Below are 18,496 nucleotides of genomic sequence, written 5' to 3'. Positions count from 1 at the left end.
TATATATGTGATATATATGTGATATCTTTTGTTTGTGTGGATGGAATATGAAAAACAAATAAAAAAAAGGTGCCCATTGGTCACTTTGCCGAGTGTAACACTAGGCAAAGAGGTTCTTTGCCGAGTGTCAAGACCATAGCACTCGGCAAAGAACTAAGACCTGGGCACCGGTATAGGTTCTTTGTCGAGTGTAGGGCCTGTTTGGTTTGATGCCTAACTTGACACACTTTGCCTAACTTTTCTGCCTAAGGTTAGTTCTTCAATTCGAACGACTAACCTTAGGCAAAGTGTGGCATATTTAGCCACGAACCAAACAGCCCCGTAATGTCTCTGACACTCGGCAAAGAGACACGCTTTGCCGAGTGCCGTACATAGCACTCGGCAAAGAACCTGACATGGGGACCCTCCCTAGCGGGTTCTTTGCCGAGTGTCCCAAGTGGCACTCGGTAAATATTGATTCTTTGCTGAGTGCTACCGAGCAGACACTCGGCAAAGGTAACTCCTTTGCCGAGTGTCACCCGGGACACTCGGCAAAGACGCCGTCTGCGTCACCCGTCGCCGTAACGGCTACTTTTCTTTGTCGAGTGCTACCTGGCACTCGGCAAACCTCTTTGCCGAGTGCCCGAGAAAAAGTACTCGACAAAGAAGACTTTGCCGATGCACTGTATACCGAGCCTTCTTTACCAAGTGCGACACTCGGCAAAGCCTTTGCCGAGTGTTTTTAAGGTGGCAAAGGCGACGATTCCAGTAGTGTAATAAGTTTCTGCGTGCTCGTGTGCGCTCATGCTACCTTTTGTAAATCCTTAATTTGTGTACCATGTTGTAGATCTTCTTTATTAATAGGAACGGAGCACAATCTGGTGTCGTTCGCTCAAAAAATAATAATTGCCACTGAAAATCACTTATTTGTAGTCGGTTAGAAAGTTTGAGTCTAAGCTGTACATTAATTTATATGAATGTTTTGTCAACCGCATCTAAAATTATCATAGCCGCCTCTACAAAAAAATCAGTTTCTGTCGCTTTCACCCACAATTTACGGGACGAGAGGAAAATGTAGGGAAATTAAAGTTGCACAGGCGTTGTGTCCTAACTTCGTCAACGCAGCTCATACAAATTCACGCGCACGAAGGGGCTTCACAAATGTGAAAGAGGGGCAGCTCATACAGGAAGCAAATGGACACAATGAAGAAACGCGTGGCGATCGTCGGAGCCGGCCCGAGCGGCCTGGCGGCATGCAAGCACGCGCTCGCCAAGGGCTTCCGCCCCGTGGTCTTCGAGTCCGGCAAGGCCGTCGGCGGCGTGTGGAATCGGACGCTGGCCTCCACGAGGCTGCAGACGCCGGCGTCGGCCTACCGGTTCTCCGACTTCCCGTGGCCGGCGTCCGCGGCCTCGGCCGAGGGGCTCTTCCCGCGCCACGACGAGGTGGTGGAGTACCTGTCCGCGTACGCGCGGCGCTTCGGCGTCCTGGAGCGCGTCCGGTTCGGCTGCAAGGTGCTCGGCGCCAGCTACGTCGGGGCGACGGAGCAGGAGGTGGCGGCGTGGGAGCGCTGGTCCGGGAATGGCGAGGCGTTCGGCGACGGCACGGGCGAGTGGCACCTCACCGTGCGGCACGGCGACGGCGAACCGGAGGGCGGCGGCACTCAGGTATGACGACGTACGTATGGGTGGCGGGAATGTGGTGGTAGGCGCTGCACGGTCGGGGATAGTATTACTGTATGTTTGGTTTGGAGGTGTGATTAGGATCCAAATGGCGATTGAGATCGAGTGTTTGCGTCCATGCGCACATGGGATTGGTCATTAATCCAATAATCGGCCATGTGTGTTTAGTTGTTTATTCGACGTTTTCTGAGGCACAGGTACATTGGTGTTATCTTATAGATAGGTATTCTCATCTGGTGCCACGTAATTACGAGGTTACTGATCATCAACCTAATTTGAAGTTGTCTTAGACCCTGTTTAGACCATGTTCTAAACTTTAGAATTAAAATCCGCACTGGAACATACTTCCTCCGCCCCCAAATTAAAATTTGTTTTACATTTTTATGGATTCATACTATAATTAATATATATATATATATATATATATATATATATATATATATATATATATATATATATATATATATATATATATATATATATATATATATATATATATATATATATCGAGATTCATCATCATCCATTTAATCAAGAGCTAAAACGAATACTCCCTCTATCCATAAATGTTAGCCATTCTCACTTTTTGAGGAGTCAAATATTTTTAATTTTGACCATATTTATATAAAAAATTATTAATATTTATAGTACATAATTAGTATCATTAGATATATCTTTGAATCTATTTTTATAGTAAAATTATTCGAAGATATAAATGTTGCTAATATATTCTATAAATCTAGTCAAACTCAGTTTGACTGACACGAATACCACAGCGACAAACATTTATGGATAGAGTATTATTTTAAAACGGAGTGTGTATTAACTAAGATAATAGAGTTGTATGTGAAATATATTTATATAATATTATTGTATATAAGAGATACTTATATGATGCACTTCTATCATAGAAAAGTGGTCCAAAGGGCGTGCTACCAGTTTCAAAGTAGAAATATAACATGATATTCTATATAATTTATTTTCATTTTTCACCCTATAAATCTAAGGTAGATGACATTAGAAAGCAGTAAAATGTCAAATTCCAGGCTCTAGATTTTTATGATGTAGTAATCTAGATTTTCTAGAACATATATCATGAATTGCCCTAAACGGCTTCTTAGGATTGGACACTTTATTAGCTCTAAAATGATGTAGTCTCTCTGCCCTCACATACAAAACACCCTAGGATTTCTAGAACATATATCATGAAGTAAAGTAACTAACACATATATAACCTTCTCTTAAATATTATGCTAAGCATATATTAATTTGAGTAGCTGGCAGATGCTAATAGTTATACATGTGACTAATTCTGCCTTTGGAATTTATTGTGGAGTTACTTTATTACCTAGCATGCCTTAAAATTATTAGTTCGAGATAAAGTTTTGATCTAGACAATGCAACTAACTATTAGCTAGCTCTACTATGTCTAAACAGCCAGGCTAATTATATTTTTCACGTCTTAGTCGATGGACAACAGCAACAGCCATGTGTTTTTAATTAACCAACAATCCAAAACGAGTGTTTATTAATTTATGTATTCTTTCGTCACTGCCGGCCTCTCCTCGCATAAAAGAAGGCGCTACTTGCCAGTGCCGGCAGGCGGCCGCTCCGCTACCTCCTCTACTCGTCAAAAAATTTCAAACTTCTCTCATGCTGATACGGTACGACCCACCAGCCATCCTTTGCGACCAGCGCGCTTGGTCGCTTCACCTGTCACCGTCACCTACCTAGCTGCCTCCTGAAATCCCTATTTAAGTCCGGCTGCCTCCATTCTTTTTAACTGCCGTTTTCAATTTCCAGAAAATCAAACACACTCAATTTTAGGAAGAAGAAGAAGAAGTGTGTGGCTGGCGTGTAGCGTGGTGAGACTGGCGTCAGGCCTCGCTCATCGCCTTGCGTGCGCCTGCTGCTGTGTGCTCATCGCACAGCTCTAGCTGTCATGTCTGGATACCCGCCTCCTCGTCCACCACCGGTTTCCTCTCCCTCCTCCCCACACCGGATTTCTCTCTGGATTTTGTTGAAGGATTGTGTTTCTAAGATAGTATATGGAGAAGATTTGAGCAGCCTATCAATTGTATCCCTGGTAATTTTCACTGGGAATTTCTACTGGTTGTCTCTTTCGATCGATGTAAATCTCGCCTTTCAGAGCAAAACCTGGGTTTATTGCTACAATCCATTTTTTTGGAGGATATGCAAATGGTTTTCGTGTCGTTTCTCTTCCGGAAAGAGTATTCAGGTTCTCGGTCTTCTCAAAGATGGTTGGCTTCTCCATTTACAACTCTAGAGTGTATGAATGTGACGTCTTCAAAGCTTATTTTCATCTCTGGAACTTTGGAGGTCCACATTGGTTTTCAATCACAGATCTCGATCTCCGTCATTCGCTGATGTGGTCCGAAGGTCGATTCTTACTTGGGCTAACGCCATTCCAATTGAGAAGCATCGCTATAGTGGGAAGCAAATCTACTAGAAAATCTAGAACTTCTGCAACTGATTGGAATTCTTCTATAACAAGGCAGTTGTGGTGTTTCAAACCTATGCTCCGACAATTAAATTTGTATGTGTGTTCTATGGCCCGGATGATGTGCTTGGTGGACGCAAAATTTATACTAGTTTGGGGAGAACATTCCTACATCCAGTCTTTGGCAGCTCGCGCTACCGACACCTTGTTACTCAAAGCTCGTACTAGGGGTCGCAAACGGGCAAGAGGGAGGAGCTCACAAGTCTCTTATACGTGGGTGGACCTGAAGATGACTAAGGGTCTGGAGTTCTAAGCTAAGCCTTGGATGTCGCGGTGGCTCGCGCGTTGGCTTCGGCCTCTGAGTCTTCTGGTCTCATCGAGAGTGTGTGTTCGCCGTCTCGTGTGCATCTCTTCTATACATCCGCGCGCTCTTCATGTTCTGACTGGCCAAGGTGGGTCGGTTATAGGTAGCTTCCCAAGAAAGGAGATACTACTGAAGGAATTAGGAAGCGTTCTCTACTGCCCTTGGGCAGCCGCGGATGTGTATTTATATAGGCTGACAAAGCAGCGGAGGTTACATCATACCAAACCCTAACCGGACGCTAACAGAGGCCGCCGTATCACATAGATATCAGCGCCAACAATCAAGGAGATCCTGTGCTATCTACGTCCGGTTGTTTGGAAAGAAATCAAGATTACAATCTGGAATATATCTGTCTAATATCCCCCTCAATCACAATCGGTCGAGGTTGAGATTGCGTCTAAACTCGTTTAGCCATCCAATAGTGAGAGCTTTTGTGAAACCGTCCGCCACTTGATCATTAGTAGATATCAGTCGAATATCTAGCTTCTTGTTGAGCACTCTGTCACGAACAAAATGGAAGTCGACTTCAATGTGCTTCGTGCGAGCATTAAAAATTGGCTTGGAAGACAAGTATGTAGCACCCAGATTATCGCACCAGAGGCGAGGAATACCGGTGAGCCGAATACCAAGCTCGTGGAGAAGGGACTGAAGCCAGATAACTTGGGCAGTCGCATTGGCCATGGCCTTATATTCAGCTTCTGTGCTTGATCGTGACATCGTGCTTTGTTTCTTAGAGTTCCAGGAGATCAAATTAGGACCAAGGAAGAGCGCATACCCGCCTGTAGACTTCCTGTTATCAGGGCAACTGGCCCAGTCCGCATCTGAGAATGCACTTAGCATTAGGGACGGAGATGGTCTGGTAGTGAGATCGAGGCCAATAGTATGTTGTATATTGCGAAGGATACGCTTAACTGTTGCCCAGTGAAGGTCGGTCGGGGCGTGAAGGAACTGACAAACTTTATTAATTGCATAAGAGAGATCAGGTCGAGTGAGTGTCAAATATGGCAATGCACCAAAAACACTCTGATATTTTGTAGTCTCTTCAAGAGAAAGCAAGGTACCAGCAGACGTCGAGAGCTTTTCACTTGTGGCAACAGGAGTATGAACTGGTTTGCAACATTCCATGCTGACCCGTTTCAAGAGATCACGAGCATATTTTTCTTGACATAGAAGGAGACCGTCGCCCTTTCTGTGAACTTCAATACCAAGAAAATAGTGGAGATCACCTAGATCCTTAATGGCAAAATCATCCTTGAGCTTGGCAAGAACATTATCAATGGCGTGCGGAGAGGATCCCGTAATGATAATGTCATCAACATACACCAAAATATAGATAGCAGTGGAATGTGCATTGTAAATAAAGAGAGAAACATCAACTTTAGAAGGTACGAATCCCAAGCTTTGAAGCTTCTCACTCAACCGGGAATACCAAGCTCTCGAAGCTTGTTTCAGCCCATACAACGATTTCTGCAGATGACAGTGATAATTAGGATGAGTTGTGTCAGCAAAACCTGGAGGTTGTTTCATACAGGGGCGGAGCCACGTTAGTCCAAGTGCTGTCCATGGACAGCAATGTTTTTAACAGAAGTCCATAATATTTGTTAGTATTCACCATAGATGACAGCAGCTCATAGTGTAGTTGGACATCAATCCAGCATCATTAGTACATATTGAATTGAAATTGGAACATTTTTTACACATCAATTGCACTGTGACATCATTAGTAAAAAATTCTACATCCGCCCCTAGTTTCATATAAATAGTTTCTTCAAGAATTCCATGCAGGAAAGCGTTTTGCACGTCCAACTGACGAAGACTCCATTTATGAGAAACTGCTAAGGAAAGCATAAGACGAATAGTGGAGTGCTTGACGACGGGGCTGAACGTATCATCGTAATAAATTCCATATTGTTGCTTAAATCCCTTAGCAACCAGACGAGCCTTGAGCATGTCAATGGAACCGTCAGCATTATATTTAACTTTGAAAACCCACTTACAGTCGATGAGATTTCGAGTGCGGTCCGGGGGGCACCAATGTCCAAGTGTTATTCTTCTGTAGCGCCTGAAATTTAGCCTCCAGAACAGCTCGCCACTGTGGATCAGCAAGGGCTTCGGAGACGGAAGATGGTTCAGTAATACGAGCTGCAGCATTACCATATCGGACAGTTCCATCAATGGACTGTTTCGGCTTGCTAATTCTGTGTTGCAAGCGGGTGCGCGGCGCAGCAGCAGATAATGGCGCCGAATCAGGAGTCTGGTGAGCCACAGACGATCCGGGAGCCTGCAGGAGCGGATCCGCATCGGGAACAGTCGACGCACTTTCTATTGTGATAGGGGGACCAGACGACAGCGAGTCGGCCTCAGGTGCTGGTTCCGCATTGGCCGACACACCGGTTGGTGCAGGTGACGCTGCAGGGACTAGTGACGACGGGACCGGTGCAGGGGGCACGGAAACTGATGTTGATCCTGCATGTTCATCCGGTCCGGAAGCGGGCAGCGCCATGGCTGTATTATTTGATGTGGGAACTTCGGAATTGCCCTGCAAAAAATGCTACGCAAGAAAGGGGAGCGGTAAACTGGAACCAGGCAGATTATTAGCATGATCAGTAAGCATATTATTCCCACTAGAGTCATGTGGCAAAAGGAGAACTTTGGATATGTATTTGACCCCAGCATTTTTATTAAGAGAGGCAAATGGAAAAACATGCTCATCAAAAACAACGTCGCGTGAAATATAGATTCGCCCGGTTGAAATATCCAGGCACTTGAATCCTTTATGCATGTTACTATACCCTAAGAAAGCACACCGGGTAGAAATTGGAGCTTATGCTGGTTATATGGGCGCAAGTTTGGCCAGCATGCACACCCGAAAATACGAAGTGAGGAGTAATCCGGAGTGGCACCTGTTAACTTGTGCAAGGGAGTGTCGTGGGCAATAGTTTTGGATGGTGTGCGGTTTATCAAATAAACAACAGCCAAGAAAGCATGATCCCAATACTTGAGCGGCATAGATGATTGAGCAAGGAGGGCGAGCCCAACCTCGACAATGTGACGGTGCATTCGTTCGGCTACACCATTCTGCTGGTGGGTGTGAGGACACGACACATGGTGGTGGATACCGACAGTTTTGAAGTGGGCATTGAGTTTTTCATACTCGCCGCCCCAATCTGACTGGAAAGCAATGATTTTGCGACCAAACATCCGTTCTACTAAGTGCTGAAATTCACAAAAGGACTTGTAAACATCGGATTTGTGACGAAGAAGGTAAATCCAGGTGAATTTACTGTAATCATTGATGAAACTCATATAGTATTTATACCGACCAAAGGAATCAATTGCTGGACCAAACACATTCGAAAAAATAAGCATGAGAGGTGCACTAGATTGACTCATGGAAATAGTATAAGGCAACTGATGTGCCTTGGCTTGTAAACATGCATCACAAACTAAAGTTGTGGAATTATTACTAAGACATGGCAAATTATTATTGCTAATGACACGATGAACAATATCACGAGACGGGTGTCCAAGACGCTTGTGCTAATGCTCCAAAGGGACACGAGTAGAACTAAAAGTGTGCTTCAACCAAAGGTCAGGATGTGGCGGTAGTGGGTAGAAGCCGTCTCTACATTTGCCGTGGAGCAGTACCACCTTCATTTGCCGATCCTTAATAAGAAAATGAGATGAATGGAATTCAATAAACACATCGTTATCATTAGTAAGTCTATGAACCGATATGAGATTCTTGTGGGTGGATGGAACATGAAGAACAAAACGTAAATGCAATGGACGGGATGATGTGGGAACAATAGCATTACCAATATTGCTAATAGTCATACCTGTACCATTGACAGTAATGATCTGATCTGTGTCGGGGTACTTGTCATGCATCGTCAAACGATCGAGATCTCCTGTGATATGATCCGTCGCTCCAGTGTCCATGTACCAAGGAACATTGGAGCCATTTTGATGAGCGGCAGAATTCGCCGAGCGCTGATCCGGCACATAATTCTCATCGAACATGTACCAACAATTTAGGGCCGTATGGCCAACTCTTGAGCAAACTTGGCATCGTGGCCTTGAGGAGGTATCTACATCTGTAGTGCCAGAAGAATTGTTGCCTCGCCCGGATGACTGAAAACCACCCCGAGAGGGACCCCTGCCACGACCTCGGCCACGAGAGAAGCCACGGCCACGAGAGAAGCCACGGCCACCAGAGCGCCCCCAAGACATGCCGCGTCCGCGAGACGCCGCATTTGCCGAAGACTGCATAGGCGAGGATGAACTGGTCTGGAGATGCATCCTGTTCTCGTAACTAAGGAGTTGTGTATACAGATCACCTGGAGTAATTGGATCCGAACGAGCCACCACAGCAGTGACTAGTGGATTGAAATCTTCATCAACTCCGGTCAACAGAAAAAACACGAACTCCTCGTCATCAAGGGGTTTACCCGCAGCAGCAAGTTCATCAGCAAAGCCACGCATCTTTGCAAAGTATTCAGCCATCGATGAAGCACCTTTCTTGGTTGTGGCCAGCACGATCCGAGTATTGACCTTGCGGGCGCGCGAGTGCGAAGAATATATCTCTGATAGAGTTGTCCTTACCGAGGCTGACGTGGAACAATTGACGACGCTACTCAGCACCTCGCGTGAAAGCGATGAGAGCAAATAGCCAAGGACTGCTTGATCGCGAACAATCCATCGAGCATAGGCCGGATTGGCCACCGTGACAGTCTTGTCACTTGCATCTGATATGGTCTTGGGTGGACAGATCTCGACGCCAATCAAGATGTCATCAAGCTGGGCGGCGCGGATGGCCGGCAGGACCTGCGCCTTCCAGAGAAGATAGTTGCCCTTTATGAGCTTTTCACTAACAGGTATGGCAAAGGAGGTGGGGATGGCGGAGGTAGACGACGATGACTCCATCGCCATGAGAGACTCGGTGGAGACCTCTCACGGAAAAACACTGGCTCTTATACCATGAAGGAATTAGGAAGCATTCTCTACTGCCCTTGGGCAGCCGCGGATGTGTATTTATATAGGCTGATAAAGCAGCGGAGGTTACATCGTACCAAACCCTAACCGGACGCTAACAGAGGCCGCCGTATCACATGCGATATCAGCGCCAACAATCAAGGAGATCATGTGTTGTCTACGTCCGGTTGGTTGGAAAGAAATCAAGATTACAATCTGGAATATATCTGTCTAATAACTACACCATGGTAAAACGGAGCGTCTTACCTTGGTAAAGTCGTGTTTGTCCGTTTATGCCCTGGTCATCTGGGCATCCCTGGTCGTACTCTTTATGGCAGGTGACGTGGGCACCGAAGAGTCACAACGTCATTATTATCGTCTTTGTGCCGTGTCGACCCTAGGTCGTCATAGCCTGGGTCTCGGCGCGGCTCTTCGTGTTGTAGGCATGTAGGCATCCATCGCGCTCAAGCCTAGGTTTGGTATGTCATGAGTAGGCCGCAGGCCTAGGGGCCCATTGGTTATGGGTGGTAAGTGGATCAACTCGCCCTATGTGGCTCGGCGCCAGGCGTAGTTAATGCGACACAGCGGGTCAGTCCTAGTTAGGTGTGGAATCGACTCAAGTTAGAAACTAGTACGATGATACAATAATAATATTATAAAGGTTTTGGGTTTATAGTGTTAAACATTTAAAATATGATTTTTCGGTTATATATATGTTTATGTACATAGATCTTTATATTTTGTTGTGTGGCTCGTGAGCCTAACGAGCTGGCTCGAGCTTTCTAACAAGCTGAGCCGAGCCAGATGTTTAGCTCGTTAGTATAACGATTCGAGACGAGCTTGCTCGTTACAGTAACAAGCCATAACGAGTCGAGCTGGCTCGATATCTACCCCTACCCACACGACCATCGTGAAGGGGAGAGGTTTGCGGTATCTGCTGGAAGCCGATGCTTGTTATCCGCGATGGGCCAGAGCATGGAAGCAAGAGGTTTTTCGCATTTGCGTTACGGTGGTCAATCTTTTAATAGCCGCTATTTTAAGATAAGTTTGTCGTAAGTCAAAGTTTTGAAACTTTTGACCATCAATATCTATAAAAAAATAATTATTTTATATTAAAGAAATTATATATTGTGCTAGATGTTTTAATATTAAATGTAATAGTTTCATTTTTATTTAGTCGATGTTTATAAATATTTTGTTATTAATGGTCAAAGTTTTAAAATTTTAACTTAGGACAAATCTTCGTGACCTTAAGATAAGGAACAGAGGAAGTAAGTCGTAGGTAGTCTGGCGTACTATGCAGCACAATCTTTTGAGAACAAATGTCATGCGTGGACCCTGTTGCTCCTTAAAAAAATATTGGCTATGTATTATAGTGCAAAAAATAGAATACAATATGATTATTTTGGTTAGGGTTTGGTCCTGAAGCCAGCTAGAATGGAACCACTCTATTCCATGAAGTGGCTTCGTATAAGAGATTTTAGAGAGATAGATGATTTAGCATTTGAACATAACTTTTTTAAAGTCACTCTATCTTACATAAAACTAATCTAAACAAAAACAAATTAGAAGTAGAGTAATTCTAATTCTATCTCATCATACTCCGGAACCAAACATTAAGACTTTATTTAGAAGAAAAATATGAGAGGAGATTGTAGAGGTTAAAATCCTCTTCTTACTTATAAAGAGAAATTTTAGCCTCTCCAATCCCCTATAGTATTCTTGCTTCTAAACATGCCCTAAATTTTGAAACGTCCGTCCGCGTCGAGAATACTAGTATTAATAAACAGTGGGAAGGTAACGAAGGAATGGAAGGGCGAATGGAGTACACGTAGTGCACGAATCCTTCAAGCCAATGAATGGAAAACAGAAATGGCGCATTCCGATCCTAGAAATAACAATCTTGGTACCCTGTTGCATATAGACGTACAGGTTCGACTTCCTAATCCTCTGCGTCGGGAGGTATGGCGTGGCGAAGCTCCCCAGGTTTCCTGACGGGAGAGGCCCCGAAGCGTTCCGCGGGCGAGTGCTCCATTCCATGGAGTACTCAGCCATGGCGCACGCGGACGCCGCCGAGCTGGTCAGGGGCAAGCTTGTCGCCGTGGTTGGCGCCGGCAAGTCGGCCATGGACATCGTCGCACAGTGCGCCGAGGCCAACGGTGTGATGCTTTTTTGCGTTGCCTGATGCCTCTGCAAGTTACTAAAACCATATCATGATCGTTCAGTTTGTGAGATTATTGTGTATCCGTGACTGCGTGCTTTGCGTTTGACAGGTAGCAGATACCCGTGCACAATGGTCTACAGAAGCGCCCATTGGATGGTGGATCCTAAAGTTGCTCGGCGTGTGAAATTCTTCACCTTCACCTCGGCTCGATGGACCGAGTTGATGGTTCACAAGCCCGGAGAGGGGTTCCTGCTCAGCCTTCTCGCCACGACACTGACTCCACTGGTAAAGACTACCTAGCAGTCTGGCACTAGCTCATGTCCTGTCCTGCAACTGCAAGCACGACACACACAACACACTGATCGATGGAGTCAATGCATCCCTGCAGAGATGGCTTATCTCGAAGTTGGCCGAAGTCTACTACAAGAGGAGCATCCCGATGCAGAAGCACGGGATGGTCCCGGACTGCAGCTTCTCGCAGGGGAGCCTGGGCTGGCGGCTAGGCATACTCCCGGAGGGATTCTACGACAGGGTGGACGACGGCAGCGTGGAGCTCCGGAGGTGCCGCGGCACCATTGCCTTCTGCGCGGACGGCCTCGTCCTGGACGGCGGCGCCGTGGTGGGCGCCGACGTGGTCATCCTCTCCACGGGCTTCCACATCGACCAGCCGCTGCGGGACGTGCTGGCTTCTCCCTGGTTCGGCGACATGATAGTCGCGGCGGACGACGGCAGCGCGGCAGTGCTCCCCCTCTACAGGCACTGCGTGCACCCGCGGGTCCCGCAGATGGCCGTCGTCGGGTACGCCGAGAGCGGCTCCAGCATCTACCCGTACGAGATGATGGCCAAGTGGGTGGCGCACCTGCTCGACGGCGCGGTCCGCCTGCCCGCCGTCCGCGACATGGAGCGTGGCGTGGCGGAGTGGGCGCGGTGGGGCCGCTGGGCGAGGCGGGCGTGCGGGGGCTTCTTCCTCAAGTCGTGCATCGCCTCCGTCACCACGTGGTACCACGACCAGCTCTGCCGGGACATGGGGCACCGCCCCAGGAGGAAGGCCGGCCTCCTGGCGGAGTGCCTGCAGCCGTACGGCCCAACGGACTACGCCGGCATCCAGTGAGAGCTGTACTGTGTACTTTACGAACTACCAAGATAAGGACCCAAATCTTTGATCCAATTCAAGCCGGGCTACCAAATTACCCATTTGAATAGGTTAGGCCCATGTTGTTTACTCAAATCGGGCCCACTTATGCTGCTATGTATACCATAAGTTTAGACAAATTTAACCCACATAGTGATCCAAGATAAGACCATGTGGCCAACCAATCAAACGGACTATGAACGCACGCCCTACGTATATATCTATATGAACATTTCTTTGGTATAGTTTTTGTTGTATCAGTTTTTTGTTGAAATCCTCTTCGTGAGGTTGTTGTTTGCCTATTTTAGGCTCTCGTCTTTATCGATATAATCGGTAGCTCTTCTGCCCGATTCATTTCAAAAATATATATATCAACATTCAAAAATGGAGTTATTAGATTATAGGCACTAGTCTACCGGTGAACGAATAAGATCCCTAAATTTCGAAATACATATATCTCTACTATATTAAAGCAGGTTCAAACGTCTCGTAGGGTCGTCGAAGTCAGGATCAAAATCACGATGCTATTTTCGAGAGAGAATTTTTTAATGGCTCCCATTCATTCTCTCTAGTCACCTCACCGGTCCTTTAGTTTGTGAACAAAGATCAAATTTTTGACAATATGTGGTGAAACTAGAGCGTTGTTCACATGAAGAGGAATGGAGTTTGTCGAAAGGACACCAAAAGTTGAATGAGTGACATGCATTTGTGCACCGATACAGACAATGATGGAGGAAGAAAAGGAGATGGGGATCCAGTGAAGCCAGTTATGGTGTTGTGAGCAGTGATGGGCCCAAAAATTTGAGAAACGACTCTATTTGAGGGGAGGCTATTAATACCCCTCCTGATAGTAGACGAGGCCCGATCTTCCATTAGATACGATAACTTGATTGAGTGGAGATCTCGACGTTGATGATCCAAGGCTCCGAGCGAACGGTTCCTCGCAATCACTACACCACGGCTCCGTTGGTTATCACCCGTGACACACGAGTGACCTCGCCACGAAGGCTTATCCCTGCAAGCGCAATCAAGAACACAAGCAAGAACAGGAAAGAAACGCAACCAAATTGTATTGATTACGGGATGGGGTCTCACAAACCGATGACGGCGACACTGTTCGATGACAGATTGATCTAAGCAAAACCCAAAACCTAATGTGGCGGCGGCTGCTGAATAAATAGAGTATTAGGGCGTGCGTGACCCCTGGTCTCGCCTCTAATGGGCTCCAACGCGATACACGGCCCAACGGCCCAACAGACGGTGACGCGGCACCAAAACAGAATCTGAACGCTGAATTGTTTCGACGATTCCCGTTGACTCTGGATGAATTTTAAGGTGGAACCAGTTGGGTTGGTTAGATAATCTCCTTATCTTTCCAACCATATCAAGTCCGTCACAATAGGAGTCCGGATGCCTCCTGGGCGTCCATTTTAGTGCAGACTGGTCCTGGAACCTGAGATGGAGTCGCAGCCGAGTCGGACTTGATCTCCTTCCTGTTGTGGGCACTCTTGCTGCTCCTACTCAACACCTTGGCCTTTCCCAAGTCCTTGCTGGTCCTCTCCAAGGTTCCTAATCATCAAAACATCCATGGCCCCAAGCGTAAGCTCTGAAACACAATTGACTAGGGTAGAACGTACCTAGAGATTTAGCTGTCGTGCACGCGATCGTGTTATCGGTCCATTCATTGTATATATTTAAGTGATGTCCTCATCATCCTCCCCCTCTTGAATTGGAGTCGTCCTCGACTCGATATCATCTTCGTCACCCATATATGCTTCAAATCTGAAATGTTAAAGGTGGGACTAACCCCAAAATCTGGAGGCAACTCAAGTGTATATGCATTATCATTAATTTTTGCAAGAACTTTATAAGGACCAGCAGCACGTGGCATGAGTTTAGACTTTCTCAAATCAGGAAACCTATCCTTTCTCAAATGAACCCACACCAAGTCACCAGGTTCCAATTTCATTTCCTTCATGCCTTTATTAGCAGCAATACGATACTTTTCATTCATCTTTTCAATTTGCAACTTAGGTGTTTCATGTAACTTAAGAATGAATTCAGAACGTTGTGTAGCATCCAAGTTCACTATTTCAGAAGTTGGTAAAGGTAGCAAATCAATTGGAGCACAAGGATTAAAACCATATACTACCATAAATAGACTAAGCTTGGTTGTGGAATGAATTGATCTGTTATAAGCAAACTCAATATGTGGCAAACATTCCTCCCACAACTTCAAATTATCCTTCAAAACAGCCCACAACATGGTAGATAAAGTGCGATTAACAACCTCTGTTCGCCCGTCAGTTTGGGGATGACAAGTAGTAGAAAACAACAACTTTGTTCCTAATTTAAACCACAAGGTTCTCCAAAAATGGCTTAAAAACTTAGCATCCCTATCAGAAACAATAGTATTTGGCACACCATGCAAACGCACAATCTTAGTGAAGAATAAATCAGCAACATGTGAAGCATTATCAGTTTTGTGACAGGGTATAAAATGTGTCATCTTTGAAAAACGATCGACAACGACAAAAACACTATCACTCCCCCTCTTTGTTCTAGGCAATCCCAAAACAAAATCCATAGAAATATCCTCCCAAGGTGCACGAGGAACAGGAATGAAAGTTCCCTTTGACCCGGGAACAGGATCTGGATGTCGCCTAGAGGGGGGGGTGAATAGGCGAATAAAAATTATCACTTTAAAACTAAAATCTTACTCTACTCGAAGACTTAGTACGCAGTGGAGTGAGAAGACTCTTCGAGTAGGTTGCAGCGGAATAGAAGATCCTGTCTCAAAATGTCCTGCACTTCAAATAAAGCTTATACCACAGATAAGTATTGAAGTGCAGATATAAAGACGAGTAAGACAGAGAGTCAGGATACAATACAGAACAGAGCACACAGACGCAAGGATTTATCCCGAGGTTCGGCCAAGCCTGAAATGCTTGCCCAGTCCTCGTTGGAGTTAGCCACACCCGGGCTTGGAGTCTATTTCAACTCCTTCCTCCGTTTGCTCAGATCTGTCAATATGATAGATAGAGCCTTTCACTATTGAGATGGGTTACAACAACACCGTGGCTGCTTACAAACTTCTCGGCAGCACCTCGGTAGAGTAACGATACGCTCAAGACCTTGCTCTAGCTCTTAGCAGCACTACTCCTCTCTCTAAAGGCTTATAGCTGTGCCTTCTACACAAACTATAGAGTTACACACAAGAGGGAGAGCGAGAATTGATTCCAGTGAAGTCTACACTTGTTGGCTGCACTTCTACATTGCTTGAGGCGCCTAGGGGTCCCTTTTATAGGCACAAGGGGCCTAGGAGCCGTTGGAAGCAAACCAGGAAGGCAAATCTTGCCTTCTGTCGGGTGGCGCACCGGACAGTCCGGTGCACACCGGACACTGTCCGGTGCCCGATTTCTTTCCTTCTATGGCGAAGCCGACCGTTGGCAGTCTTGGAGCCGTTGGCGCACCGGACATGTCCGGTGTACACCGGACAGTCCGGTGCCCCATCTAGCCGTTGGTTCAGCCACGTGTCCCGCGCAGATCGCGCGGCCGACCGTTGGCCCGGCCGACCGTTGGCTCACCGGACAGTCCGGTGCACACCGGACAGTCCGATGAATTATAGCCGAACGTTACCGACGAATTCCCGAGAGCGGCCTTTTCACCAGAGTTAGCCTGGCGCACCGGACACTGTCCGGTGCACCACCGGACACTGTCCGGTGCACCACCGGACACTGTCCGGTGCACCACCGGACAGTCCGGTGCACTCAGACTGAGCAGAACCTTGACTGTACACAGCCAAGCCTTTGCACCTCGTTCCTTTTCTTCTTCTTTCTGTTTCTATCACTTAGACAAGTATATTAGTACACTAAAACCAATGTACCAAGTCTAGAAACATACCTTCACTTAATTATTACATCCATAGCATTTCACATGCTCGAGCTTTGATGTTGGACTCATAAATCATCAAGTCGGCTTGACTTGATCTGGATTGACATTTCTTAGCTCCAACATCCTGCAAAGGTCACATAGAACATTTCCAAACATAGGAACAACCCAAACTAAAGATCAAGATGAACTTAGCTCTTTTGGGCTGCTTCCAGTCCTGGTTTTGACACTTGTTCTCCTTCTAGTGACCTTGATCTCCTTCTTAGAGCTTGTTCTTGAGCCTTATGACTTACACCACATAACTGTAGCTGTTACCTCATTGGCTGTAAGTCACGTTCTTATGTAGTGATCCTTGATGTGCCGTAGCTGTTCTCAACTCGATCACCCTTGACTTTGCAAGCCTTCTTCTTCACCCTTGGCTTTGGGTTCCTCAGCCTCCTTGACCTTCTCCCGTGCACTTGGTACCTCGAAGCTCTTCTTGCCTCCGTCCTTGGCTTGATCAGTTGTCTCCGAGCTACGCACCCGAGTATCACTTTTGCAATGTCCAACTTACTTGTGATGTCCATTATGTATCCATAATCCAGTTCTTGGACCATCACATTTGTTCACTTGTGTTGAACCCTGTAGGCTTTACCTTAAGCACCTGTTCAACACTTAGTACACTTGTTAGTCCTTTAATTGAGTTGTCATCCAAACACCAAAACTCACAAGAGAGCTTTCAATCTCCCCCTTTTTGGTGATTGATGGCAACACAATTAAAGCTTACATACGAATAAGATTTGAAGCACAAATTTGAATTCTAAGATTATAGAATGCTCCCCCTAAATATGTGCTTACTTCAAAAACATAATTTTGTCCTCAGACTCCAATTTGCACATACTTAGGCAATTCGAAACATTTCTACACCTTAGCACTTTTTAGGATGCATTGTGTCAAGAATCAAACCATGATGCTATAACACACACATGCACATAATCAGAGTTAAACACCGTTCAAATTAGTGGATATATCACAGGAATATCAACCTACCACTATTCACCTTTAAGATACCAATTCAAACTAATACCAATTTAAACTAAGACACTAATTTAAGACAATCTTAAAGCACCATTAACCACATGACTATCTATAACACTATAGAAGCCAAATAATTCATCGCAGCGGAAACACTAGTCCATATGAGCAACACTGCAAGAAACATATGACTATCACACTTCCTCTCAGGTTGAGATAAGCTTTAATACACAAATTCTCCCCCTTTGACATCAAACACCAAAAACCATACTCAAGCAAGAACATATGATGATGTCAAGGGACAACAGGGTGTTGAGGAGGAAAAACGACTATCAAAACTTCCCCTTACTTATTGAACATATGCCCTATCAACATATATGCAAAACGATTAATACTTCCTTTTGTACCTTTACCATGTTGTAGTGTACTTCCCATCTTGAAAGTATTTAATCTCTCGAGAGCTTCTCCACACTTGTGCCTGATTCTTTATCCTAACTTTTTCTTGTTGCTAAGACACCAAATCATGACTTGAGATACCAATTTCTTGACTTATAGAGGTACCCAAGTCCTGATTGCTCCATTTCTTGCTTATCTTCTCTTTTCCACCTAGAGACTATACAAGATTGCTCAAGAAACAGTTAGTCTCAAAAGACACGAGTTATGTGTGCTCCCCCTCAAGTTGTGCATCAAGTATTTGAATGACTTGCACTTTGCACATTCTAGCTTCCTTAGAACTAGAGGGAATCACAACATACCTTGGTTAAGGCATACCCTATCATTTTCATCACAAAAGATACCAATTTGAATATCAAATGAAAGATTGACTTAATATAGCAA

General features: G+C 45.6%; 1 protein-coding gene across 1 annotated transcript; it reads left to right on the top strand.

The window, feature by feature from the left end:
- Window positions 1-995: 995 nt before the first annotated feature.
- LOC103629978 (probable flavin-containing monooxygenase 1) lies at window positions 996-13,028 on the top strand. Its single transcript, XM_020539476.2, has 4 exons — window positions 996-1,644; window positions 11,383-11,617; window positions 11,732-11,907; window positions 12,011-13,028. Exons 1-4 carry the CDS (start codon window positions 1,174-1,176, stop codon window positions 12,731-12,733), a joined length of 1,605 nt encoding a protein of 534 aa, XP_020395065.1. The 5' UTR covers window positions 996-1,173; the 3' UTR covers window positions 12,734-13,028.
- The last annotated feature ends 5,468 nt before the right edge of the window (window positions 13,029-18,496 follow it).

Source organism: Zea mays, chromosome 6 (assembly GCF_902167145.1).
Source record: "Zea mays cultivar B73 chromosome 6, Zm-B73-REFERENCE-NAM-5.0, whole genome shotgun sequence".
NCBI classification, from domain to species: Eukaryota; Viridiplantae; Streptophyta; class Magnoliopsida; order Poales; family Poaceae; genus Zea; species Zea mays.
The sequence above is the reverse complement of the archived record's forward strand: the minus strand, read 5'-3'. Positions and strand labels throughout refer to the sequence as shown.

What these genes read in the sequence shown, in the direction of transcription:
- LOC103629978 (XM_020539476.2), top strand. Translation starts at nt 1,174, where the DNA reads ATGGACACAATGAAGAAACGCGTGGCGATCGTCGGAGCCGGCCCGAGC. An exon ending in CGGAGGGCGGCGGCACTCAG is followed by an intron (nt 1,645 to 11,382) that starts GTATGACGACGT and finishes TGTTGCATATAG; the next exon opens with ACGTACAGGTTCGACTTCCT. An exon ending in ACAGTGCGCCGAGGCCAACG is followed by an intron (nt 11,618 to 11,731) that starts GTGTGATGCTTT and finishes TGCGTTTGACAG; the next exon opens with GTAGCAGATACCCGTGCACA.